The following is a 12,858-nucleotide window of genomic DNA, read 5'->3' as shown; positions in this document are numbered from 1 at the left end:
AAAAAGAATTTTGCTGATTTTTTTTTTTTCCCCCTAAGCTGGTCTCAAACTCCTGGCCCCAAGCAGTCCTCCTGTCTGGCCTCCCAAAGTGGTGGGATTACAGACCGGAGCCACCATGCTCAGCCAAAATTTACTGATTTTTAAATTATTGTTTTTACGTTTTTAAACATTAGGTTTATAAAGCAATGTTATTAGTACCTGTTATGGTTTCAAAACCTAACGTATTTAGATGAATTTGTGATATTCTTTTTTTTTTTTGGAGACGGAGTCTCGCTCTATTGCCCAGGCTGGAGTGCAGTGGCTGGATCTCAACTCACTGCAAGCTCCGCCAATCGGGTTTACACCATTCTCCTGCCTCAGCCTCCCGAGTAGCTGGGACTACAGGCGCCCGCCGCCTCGCCCGGCTAGTTTTTTGTATTTTTTAGTAGAGACGGGGTTTCACCGTGTTAGCCAGGATGGTCTCGATCTCCTGACCTCGTGATCCGCCCGTCTCGGCCTCCCAAAGTGCTGGGATTACAGGCTTGAGCCACCGCGCCCGGCCTCTTTTTTTTTTTTTTAATTCAAAAATTGAGTTTAGTGGTTCTTTAACTTTTTGATCTTTCAAGACCCCTTTGTATTCTTAAAATTTGTCCAGGACCCTAAGGAACTTTTGTTTATGTGGGCTATATTTATGGACATTTCCTTTGAAAACATTTAAAAATTTTTATTTATTGTTTTAAAAATAACAATAAACTCATCATATGTGAAACATTTGTGAAATAAATTCTGCAAGACAAATTTAATAAGGGTGGCTTTTTTTTCTTCTACATTTTTGCAAATCTCTAATTTCTGGCTTAATAGAGGATAATTGTATTCTTATATCTGCTTCTGCACTCAATTTGTTTTGAAATAACACATCATATTACCTTTGTAAAACTACACTGAACACTCATGAAATAATGAGAGTAAAAAAATCCAAATAATAGTTTAGTATTATGAAAATAGACTTTGTACCCACCCACCTGTCCCCCTTAAGGGTCTTTGAAACCCTCCAGGTATTCTGAACTGTATTTTAGAACCGCTAATCTTTAATAATCTTATTTTTTTATTTTTTTTTTTTTTGAGACGGAGTCTCGCGCTGTGTCACCCAGGCTGGAGTGCAGTGGCGCGATCTCGGCTCACTGCAAGCTCCGCCTCCCAGGTTCACGCCATTCTCCTGCCACAGCCTCCGAGTAGCTGGGACTACAGGCGCCCGCCACCACGCCCGGCTAGTTTTTTTTTGTATTTTTAGTAGAGACGGGGTTTCACCATGTTAGCCAGGATGGTCTCGATCTCCTGACCTCGTGATCCACCCGCCTCGGCCTCCCAAAGTGCTGGGATTACAGGCTTGAGCCACCGCGCCCGGCCAATAATCTTATTTCTTCTACTTTAGAACTGCTAATAATTTAATAATCGTATTTCTTCTACTCTAAACTATTGTGGTATTTTTGGCATCCTGTTATCTCTGTAGAGAACTTAAGTTTTATTTATCATAGTTTTTTTTATTAATGTCTTTTTTTGACTTCATTATGCAACATTTTTACATACCAAAAGAGGTAAAACAACATATTATTTTATCTCATTTTGGTAGCTGTATATGCTTAGTTAATCCTTATATGTTGACAAAAAAATTTTAAAAACTAAATTTTCATGCCTAAGGTCATTATGTTTCCAACTGCTTTTCTGCCTTAATAATCTTCAGTGTTCCATGAATTATTACAGTATGATAAATACCACATGTAAATTCAAAGTAGAAGTTAGAAACTAAATCCTAAGAGCATCCTTTTCTGTTACTGATTCTGACTGGCTCCAGATGTTAATAGGGGACAGTGACACAGATATATTTATGTTATCCATGTATCTGACCAGCCTAGCCTATTATAGCAGTGGTCCTGGCCAGGTGCAGTGGCTCATGCCTGTAATTCCAGCACTTTGGGTGGCTGAGGCGGGTGAATCACAAGGTCAGGAGATCGAGACCATCCTGCCTAACACGGTGAAACCCCCGTCTCGACTAAAAATGCAAAAAATAAAAATAAAAGTAGCCAGACGTGGTGGCATGCACCGGTAGTCCCAGCTACTCGGGAGGCTGAGGCAGGAGAATGACTCGAACCTGGGAGGCAGAGGTTGCAGTGAACCAAGATTGCGCCTCTGCTCTCTAGCCTGGGCGACAGAGTGAGACTCCGTCTCAAAAAAAAAAAAAAAAAAAAAAGAAAAAAAGGCAGTGGTTCCCAACCTTTTTGGCACCAGGAACAGGTTTCATGGAAGACAATTTTCCACGGATGGGGTTGGGGTGGGGCATGGTTTCAGGATGAAACTGTTCCACCTCAGATCATCGGCACTAGATTCTCATGAGGAGCACACAACCTAGATCCCTTGCATGCTCAATTCATAGGGTTCACACTCCTTTGAGAATCCAATGCCACTGCGGATGTGACAGGAAGCAGAGCTCATCTCCTGCTGTGTGGCCCACTTCCTAACAGGCCATGGACCAGTACTGGTGCATGACCTAAGGTTGGGGACCCCTGGATTAAAGCGTAGGAATAACTAACATTCACTGAATGCTTACTGTGCTGATGTACTGTGGTAAGTACTTCATGTACATTCTATCAGTTGATCCTCTCAGCAACTTTATGAGGTTAACTTATTGTCTTTATTTTACAGGCAAGGAAACAAAGGTTAGTCAAGGTTAGGTAACATGGTCCAAGTCAGTGACAGAGCTGAGCTTTGAATGTAGGCTTTCTAACTCCGGACCCTCTATTCTTAATCATGATTCTATTCTGCATCCTAATTTCAATATGGTTATTTCACCACAATTATAGTTTGCTTGAATTTTTTACCTAAAATAGAAAACTTTCCAATTTTTAAAAATAACATAATGCTTGTGTTATTGTAGAATCATCTAAAATACATTTAAGCCTGGTCAACATAGTAAGACCCCTATTTCTACAAAAAAAATAAATTGAAAAATTAGCTGGTCATGGTGATGTGCACCTGTGGTCCTAGCTACTCAGGAGGCAGGCAAGAGAATCATTTGAGCCCAGGAGTTTGAGGCTGCAGTAAACGACAATCAAGCCACTGCACTCCAGCCTGGGTATCAGAGCAAGAATACAATTTATTTTATTCTTGTAGTAGCTGGGACTACAGGTTTGCCACCATGCCCAGCTGATTTTTTCTTTTCTTTTTTTTGGTAGATAGGATCTCACTATGTTGCCCAGGCTACTCTCAAATTCCTGGGCTTAAACCATCCCCCCTCTACAGGGATGGTTCAATCCCGAAGTGTTGAAATTACAGACATGAGTCACCACACCCAACTGAAATACATTTAACGTGGATTAAGTTGTTTAAAACTTCTTTTTTTTCTTTTTCTTTGAGACGGAGTCTCGCTCTTGTTGCCCAGGCTGGAGTGCAGTGGCGCTCTCTTGGCTCACTGCAAGCTCTGTCTCCCGGGTTCACGCTATTCTCCTGCCTCAGCCTCCTGAGTAGCTGGGACTACTTCTTTTCTAATAGTTTAAATGGAATAGTGTTCTTAAGCCAATGAAGGTCCTACCAAAGTAGTAAGTTATGTGCTAATGAAGACTCTTCTCCCTTCAGTGGCAGTTATAAAGCTTCCCAGCAAAGAGAAGTTGCCTGCCAGCGCGCCCAGCTAATTTTTTGTATTTTTAGTAGAGACGGGGTTTTGCCGTGTTAGCCAGGATGGTCTCGATATCCTGACCTCATGATCCGCCAGCCTTGGCTTCCCAAAGTGCTGGGATTACAGGCATGAGCCACAGCGCCTGGCCTGTTTAAAATTTTACACACACACACACACACACACACACACACACACACACACACACTCCACCATTCCAAAAAGGATTTCAGGCAACTACATGTAATACAGTTTATATATAGAGAAATTGCCAGGAAAAAAATAAATGTAGTCAAATAGTAATATGAAGCCAAGCAAAACAATTTCTTCAAAGTATGGTAAAGTCTTGAACAATTATTAAAGGTGGGTGACAAACTGATCTTTGAACTTCTAATTACATAGCTGGTGGTTTTCAAGTAACTTACACTTAGAGCAGGGGGCGTGGAAAAAGAGTCATAACTTCTCTTTGCTGGGAAGCTTTATAACTGCCACTGAAGGGAGAAGAGTCTTCATTAGCACATAACTTACTACTTTGGTAGGACCTTCATTGGCTTAAGAACGCTATTCCATTTAAACTATTAGAAAAGAACAACAAAGTTGAAAAGTATTAAAAGTTAACTGGTTAAGGTAGGTTGTTTGGGGTTGTATTTATTTATTTATTTATTGGTCACAACGTCCCTTAACGATTACCTCTAAAAAGTAGAATGGATAGAAGGTCTTTAACTTCAGTGAAGAACAACCTAGTGGTGAGATTTTTTTTCAGGGAAATACAGTTTGTGAAACAATTCACATCCCATATCCGGTAGTTCAGTCAGAGGTAGCTTTAGGTGTCTTAAGTTTTCCTTTTCAAGCCATTGCATTCCATTGGAATTTTAAACAAAACATTAATAGGTGATTAAAAATGACTGTGCCAAACTGAAGATGTACCAAACTGAAGAATTGTATGGTTTTACATAATCCATTTTAAAAGACTTTATTGGAATATAATTTACATACCATATAATTCATCCATTTAAAGTGTCTAGGTCGGGTGTGGTAGCACATGCCTGTAATCCTAGCACTTTGGGAAGCTGAGGCAGTTGGATTGCTTGAGCCCAGGAGTTTGAGACCAGCCTGGGCAACATAGCAAAACCTTGTCTCTACAGAAAATTAGCTGGGTATGGTGGTGCATGCTGGTGGTCCCAGCTACTCAGGATTGCTTGAGCCTGGAATATAGAGAGGCTGCAGTGAACTGTGATCATGCCACTGCACTCCAGCCTAGGTGACAGAATGAGACCGTTTTTCGAAAAAGAAAAAAAAAGGGTATCCAATTCACTGGCTTTTAATATATTAAGAGTTGTGCATACATTACCACAGTCAATTTTAGAATATTTTTATTACCCCAAAATGGAATCTGGGATCCCTTAGCCATCATCCCCTAATGTCCTTATTCTCCCCAGCCCTAGGCAGGCACTAATTTACTTTCTTTTTCTAAATATTTACCTACTCTGGACATTTCTTGTAGAGGGGGTCATGCAGTAGATGATTTTTTTTTTTTTGTGACAAATTCCTTCCACTTAGAGTCATATTTTCAAGGTTCTTTCATGGTATAGCATATATTCAATACTTTGTTTCCACAGAATACATTTTTGAAAGGAAAAAGAACAGGAAAATAAAAGAGAAAAATCTGCAGTCTAAAATTAAATTTCCCATAGAGAAATTAACATGACTTATTTTTTAAATCTGAAGTTATAAATGACTCTGTGAAAGAGCTTTTTCTTTCAACCATTATAAAACTAGCTATGATAAGTAAACAAGAACATGCTCTTATAATCTGCAGGAGAGAAAACATAACAAATTCATGGATTACATTTATTTTTGTCATCCCAAAGTAAAGAATTTTAATTATTGCTCATGATAAATGAAAATGTTAATTGAGCTTAAATTTATTCATTTGAAATTCCATTATGCATATTGGGTTAGAAACACCTTTTAATTTACCAGGAGTATAAAATACAACAGATAAGGGTTCTTTTTTTTTTTTTTTTTTTTTTTTTTGAGACGGAGTCTCGCTCTGTCACCCAGGCTGGAGTGCTGTGGCCAGATCTCAGCTCACTGCAAGCTCCGCCTCCCGGGTTCACGCCATTCTCCTGCCTCAGCCTCCTGAGTAGCTGGGACTACAGGCGCCCGCCACCTCACCCGGCTAGTTTTTTTGTATTTTTTAGTAGAGACAGGGTTTCACCGTGTTAGCCAGGATGGTCTCGATCTCCTGACCTCGTGATCCGCCCGTCTCGGCCTCCCAAAGTGCTGGGATTACAGGCTTGAGCCACCGCGCCCGGCCAAAGGTTCTTTTTGATATAAGCATTTCTGTAAACAAAAGCAGAACGGATCAGAAAACTATAAACATTTTATCTGTTCTCTCATGTGTTAAGTATTTACCAAGTAAATACGTTAACATATGAGATTTAATTCCTCAAAACGTTTTTGCTGTTTAAGTAAGATACCAGTTACAAGTTTAGGGCTGTTAAGTTCAAATTTTGAGTGTATTTTAAATTATGAAGAAATGATTGTAAAAGACTTTCACAGCAATATAAAGTAATCATGAATCTCATTCAACTTCTTCAAAGGGATGACCAAGGTCAAAGTGGGTAAAGAAGACTCATCATCCACTGAGTTTGTAGAAAAACGGAGAGCAGCTCTTGAAAGGTAATTCTAGACAGCTATATTTTATTACTCTCATGTTTGTACTTTAAATGTAATTCCATTATATGGCACAATTGTGTTTTAATGATTAAATTTTTTCCAAGGTACCACTTGATGGCCCTTAAGACTGCTTTAAACTGTTTTAAGAAAATTATTTCTTTCAACAAAATACTGTATAATTATTCTGTATAATTTTTAATCCTCATCAGTAGTCTAACAGAATAACACCCATTTTTCTATTACATGCTACAAGCAGGAGCATATAATAGAAAACATATAAAGACATGAGTTAGCTGGGGATAGAATTATATCATAGGTAGTCACCAAGAGTACTAAGAAACTACCAAACTTGGAAAACATGGAAGTTGTGAATGGGGGGAAAAATAAAAATTTTTGCATAAAAATAATCCCACTTTGGTCTTATTTAGGTTTCTAGGAAGTTATGCCACATTCATGTACTGTGTTGGATAGTATAGCTAATTATAGTTCATCTAAATTAATTTTTCTGATGAGTTTTTACTTAGAACATTATTAAATACAGTGAGAAGTACAGTTTGTGCCCCTTTGTTTTTGTATAATTGATTTTTACTTGAATGTACAAAAGTATTAGTCTTTGCTTGAGTTGACTGTATACAATTGGCCCTCCATATCTGTGGGTGCCTCATTTGTGGATTCAACTAACCGTGAATGGAAAATATTTGAAAAAAAAAATTACATCTATACTAAACATGTACAGACGTTTTTGATCATTATTGTCTAAAAAATACAGCTTAACAACTGTTTTCATAGTCTTTCCATTATATTAGGTATTATAAGTCTAGAGGTGACTTAAAGTATATGAGAGGATGTCCACAGATTATTATGCAAACACTATGCCATTTTCTATCAGGGAGTTCAACATTTGCAGATTTTGGTATCCGTAGGATGTCCTGGAACCAGTCCCCCACTGATACTGAGGGACAGCTATACTTAAAGGCTAATATATATGCGGTGTTTTCCTTTAGAGTACTTGACTCTACACATTTCCTATAGCTTTGAAGACTTGTCTTCATTGAAGCAGACTAAAACGGGGAGGAATGGGAAGATGGGAAGAACCCCACCTCCATAGTCTTAAAATTATTCCTTCCTTGCTGTGCTGACAAAGTGAGAAAACAAATATAAATTATCTTAAAGCCCAGCATTTAAGACACAAGTTGGTAATTACCTAGGCTTGAAACTTTCTAATTTCATTTTTTTTTTTTGTTTGCTTGCTCTTTATTTTTCTCTGGCTTAAAATCAGTGGTTGGCCGGGCGCGGTGGCTCACGCCTGTAATCCCAGCACTTTGGGAGGCCGAGGCGGGCGGATCACAAGGTCAGGAGATCGAAACCACGGTGAAACCCCGTCTCTACTAAAAATACAAAAAATTAGCCGGGCGCGGTTGTGGGCGCCTGTAGTCCCAGCTACTCGGGAGGCTGAGGCAGGAGAATGGCGTGAACCCGGGAGGCGGAGCTTGCAGTGAGCCGAGATCGCGCCACTGCACTCCAGCCTGGGCTGGGCGACAGAGCGAGACTCCGTCTCAAAAAAAAAAAATAAATAAAAAAATAAAATCAGTGGTTAAGGTGAATAGGACAGGTCTTGGGGGTGGTATCTATTTCTCTAGGTCGCAAATTATTTTTTAAAACTATTTCAAGGCAACTTATTTCTTGTTTTCAGTAGTAAATTGTTTAAATTTTAAGAAAAATGGCACAGTGAAGTTAGATTTGAACAATTTACATTAAGAAAAGCTAAAGAATATGTAGTTTAAAATCTTATATTAGAGAAGACTTAAAGATGGGATTATGTCTGTGAGAATCAGCAGTTACCCAGAATAAGGATTTAAATTGCATCAAGAGAAGTTTAGGTTAGGCATTTGAATTGATTCTATTGTAGGAGAGGTCATAGACTGAATATTTTTAAGAATCAAGGTAGATAATGGTCTACCTTGATTTCACTTAGTCTTTCCTGAAAATGTAACCATGACCCTTTGAGAGACCTTTCAAGTCTTATTTTTCTATGAGTAAATTTGAAGTATTTCAGATGGCATGCTTGATAAGGAACTTAATGAAGATTTATTGTACCAAGGACATATAATTTGATTCTACGTTTACCTTTCTTCTAACTTGACTGCATTGCATAGTACTTACCATACCTTCATGTAGTATGAAATGTTGAGGAGAGTTTTAAGGGATATTGAAACTTGACCCAGTGTGTGTATAAAGACACTTTCTTTACTGATAAATTCTACTTGTTAAATGCTGCCATAGTGGAATTTACAATAGTGAAAAAAAGAAACAGTATAGTATGAGGGAAAAGTTCATTTTCAATTAGAAAAAAAAAATCACTGAAGAAAATATAGGCATAAAGGTATAGAAGCAAAGGAACTGGAATGGTTCTTTTAATCTAATCTTAGTTCTTCTACCCAAGCTAATTTTCCTGTACACATTTATTTTTTAATCTGTACAGGATTTTAAAACTGCATTTTTCTTGCCCTTTCATATAATCAGCTCTTCTAAAGTGATTTTTCTGTGGTATTTCTTAAACTTTAAACATCAAACAGGTACATCTGTGGGATACTCAACCTAGTTGGATCTGGTGGGTTAGGAAAGTATTTTTCTTTGTATTATTTTATTTAATAGTGTGATATTTATGTATTTGTTCAAACTTAGATGATCCAGATTACTATCTTGAATGAAAGGATAAATATCTGGTATTAAAGGTTAGGAAGAGAAAAGGAGTGGTTAAATACCCAAGTATTCCCCTGTGCCACACTCACTAGAGTAAGCAGAGACTACTACTTAAGAGTAGCCCTAACATCACTTGCTTGGTTTTCTTGAGAGTGCTTCAAATCTTTAGATCATATTGAGTATATTTTATAGGTAAGGATACACATCTGCAAATACAGAAGGAGAAATTTAGAGCCTGATAATAAGTGTATAAGATTTATAATTCCTTTTCAGTTGAAACCTGTACTAACACTACATACTTTCTGTGTGACCTTAGGTAAATTACTTAGATGCATTCCACTTTAAAGTGTAAATGTGAGGCTGGGCGTGGTGGCTCATGCCTGTAATCCCAGCACTTTGTGGGGCTGAGGTGGGTGGATCACGAGGTCAAGAGTTCAAGACCATCCTGGCCAACATGGTGAAACACTGTCCCTACTAAAAATACAAAAAAATTGGCTGGGTGTGGTGGCGCGTGCCTCTAGTCACAGCTACTTGGGAGGCTGAGGCAGGAGAATTGCTTGAACCCAGGAGGCAGAGGTTGCAGTGAGCCGAGATCGTGCCACTGCATTCCAGCCTGTCCACAGAGTGAGACTCCGTCTCTAAATAAATAAATAAATAAATAAATAAATAAATAAATAAATAAAATGTAAGTGTGTCAGGATTGTGTTCATTTCAAGCATCTAAAAATCCGACTGGCCTAAACAGTTAATGTAGATTAATTAATCCACTCTTTCAAATCAGAGAGTTTGAGGTAGGCAGCTGTTCAGGATTATCTGATTCACCAGGAAATTCTATTGCTTCTTTCTGATAACTGATAATACAACCTTTTCTCACCAGTCTACTGGCTTTGAGTCCAAAGGTGTTAATTAACTGCAGTAGCCTCCTAATTGGTGTCCCTGATTCCATTCTTGGCACTTCTACTTTAATATAGAACTTACAGTAGTTTTACATATATTTATATTCTAAAATATAAATCAGATCATTTTTAACCCCTCCCCACCCTGGCCCCGTGTCCCCATTTTACTCAGTAAAAGCCAGAGTCCTTTTAATGGACTACAAGACTCTATATTACCTGCACGCCTCACTGTGTTACCCGTTTGATCTCATATCCTCCGTGATCACTCACTCTGCTTTAGGCCAGACTAACCTTTTTGCTGCTTCTCAAACACCCTCGGCATTTTCCTATCTTAGAGTCTTTGCAACTGCCTGCTCCTTCTGCCTAGAATTCTTTGTTCCTAGGTATCTGAATAGCATTCCTTGTTCAAGTTCATATGTTCAAATAACACCTTTCAAGTGAAGCCTGTTTCAGTCATTGGCTTTCTTCTGACCTATTATATTTATTGCCACCAACCACGTCTTAAATACTTGGTGATATTTACCCCATTGTTCTGTCTTTTTTTCCCATAGCTTTTGCCACCTTGTCACATACTTTATCATTTGTATGTTTATTATGTTTATAGTTTATTGTCTATCTTGTACTAAAATGTAAGCTTCACCAGGGAAGGAATCTTAGTCTCTTGCTCACTGATGTCTTCCAGGTACTCAAAACTGTACTTAATAGGTAGTAAGAGCTCAGTAAGTATTTGTTGAATGAACAAGTGAATGTCATCCAAGTCCCAGGCTCTTTCTACCTTTTTATTCTCCCATTGTGTGCACTTGTGTTTTAGTTTCAAGCAAGATAAATATTTGTAACTCTGTTGCTCTCAAGCATTTTATATAACCTACTTTGTTTTGTTTTGTTTCTGGTAAGTAAATAAGAATTTGAAAGCCTTGAGTGATTTTTCATCAGTAACTTGAAGTAAACTTGAAGAACAATTACTGAGCACCTCTTATTGGATGGTATTGATCAATTCCATTTCTGTTTCTTTTCAGTGTTTCAATTTCTCCCTATACCTCTTTTCCTGTCTTCTTCCTACACTCATTTACCCTTTTTGTCCTGTGTCTTTCCTTTATATTACAACCATCTCTGGTCTTAATTCCGAGTTGGCGTACGTTTATAAATATTTATTGTTTTAAAATCCATTTTATAGTTCTGTTCTTAATTTCAACATTATATAAGCTTATATATATATAAAAGCATATTTATGTATGCATTTCTTAGTTTTTAGTTTATATTTTTAGTTTATATATGTTTAGTTTATGTTTTTAGTTAACATTTTTAGTTATATATATGTTATATATATAAACTAAAAAATACATATATAAACTAAATATAAACAATATATAAACTAAAAAACTAAAAAATACTAAACTAAAAAAATATATAAACTAAAAAAATACATGTATATTTTAGTATATGTATTTAGTATATGTATTTAGCTTTATTTCATGTTGCCTTTGAGAAGGAAGATTTTACCCCCTTTTTCTGGAATATCGTTTTTCAAAATTGATTCTTCAGAATGCTAATACGTGGTAGAATGAAAAAGATCTATAGTCAATTGAGTTTTGTTAACATAGGGTTTAACAGAGTTCAACTAGGGTTATTTTCTGTAGGAGTTCTCACAACACTTAATAAAATGCTGTTTGATACTAATTTTAAAAGACAGGAATATGTATATATTTCAAACTTTCTTGATATGGAATCAGTCTTTTTCATGGAATAGTACGTGAGACTAGTATTCTACAGTCTTTTTCATGGAATAGTACGTGAGACTAGTATTCTACAGAACTCACTTTGGAAAGCTGTTTTAGAATATAAATGATACAGGTATTTCCACTTAGGTTTGAAATATTAGAATATTTTTTTCTTTTCTTCTTTTTTTTCTTTTTTTCTGAGATGGAGTCTCTCTCTGTCTTCCGGGCTGGAGTGCAATGGCGCAATCTCGGCTCACTGCAACCTCCGTCTCCTGGGTTCAAGCGATTCTCCTACCTCAGTCTCCTGAGTAGCTTGGACTATAGGTGCATGCCACCACCCCTGGCTAATTTTTGTATTTTTACTAGAGATGGGGTTTCAGGCTGGTCTCGAACTCCTTACCTGTGATCCACCTGCCAAAGTGCAGGGATTACAGGCATGAGCCACCTCACCCAGCCGGAATATTTCTTAGAGGTTAAGTACTAGATGTTTTGTCTTTCTTGGGTTTTTGTTTGTTTTTTACAAGTATCTGAGTTCCTGCTATTACCTAGCTGTGGTATGCACTGAGATGAGCAACTTATGCAAACTGCCTTCAAGTAGTACTCAGTCTAAAAAACTAAAAAACTTATCTGATATATTGTGACAGAACTTCAGTGTTAAAATTGTAAGTCAAATTCAAGTGGGGAAATACCAACATTTCTCAAACCTACAGGGTTAATGTTCTTGCTGCATCCGTTTTTTTGGCTTCATAATATAGGCAGCAAAAACTTTTAAACCATAGCATAGGTTATATTGCAGGTATCTGTTAAATGATCTGGATCTAGTATAATGACTTCTTATGTGGACCACTGACTTAAAATGAAGTTTAGTATGCTGTATATTTTATTTAAATATATAAAAACAGAAGTTAACATTTTGATACTGATAAAATAGTCATTTTGATCAATGTATAGAATTTGACTTTAGAGAAGATTATCCTTTTTTGGAAACGTTAATTTTAGGCATATTTTATAATTTTATAAAAAGGTAGAAGAAATTACTACATTTATTCTAAAGAAATAAATGTGTTATTAATTGTGAGTAAAAATATTATAACTGAAATATTACTGCATATAGTTATTAACTTGGGGAAAGATAGCAGTTGTTTTTAATGGGATTAGATGAATAATTGAGAATCATCAAATAGTTGACCTTATTTCCTTTTATGAAGTCATGA

General features: G+C 37.0%; 1 protein-coding gene across 1 annotated transcript in view; it reads left to right on the top strand.

Annotated features, from left to right (window-relative positions):
- Positions 1-12,858, top strand: part of SNX2 (sorting nexin 2) — a 488,692-nt gene that overhangs the window by 459,167 nt on the left and 16,667 nt on the right. Inside the window, exon 8 of the mRNA XM_050795543.1 lies at positions 6,253-6,331. Within this exon, the coding sequence (XP_050651500.1) occupies positions 6,253-6,331 (79 nt within the window). The remainder of the gene's footprint in view (positions 1-6,252; positions 6,332-12,858) is intronic.

This window comes from Macaca thibetana, chromosome 6 (assembly GCF_024542745.1).
Source record: "Macaca thibetana thibetana isolate TM-01 chromosome 6, ASM2454274v1, whole genome shotgun sequence".
NCBI lineage: Eukaryota > Metazoa > Chordata > Mammalia > Primates > Cercopithecidae > Macaca > Macaca thibetana.
The sequence above is the reverse complement of the archived record's forward strand: the minus strand, read 5'-3'. Positions and strand labels throughout refer to the sequence as shown.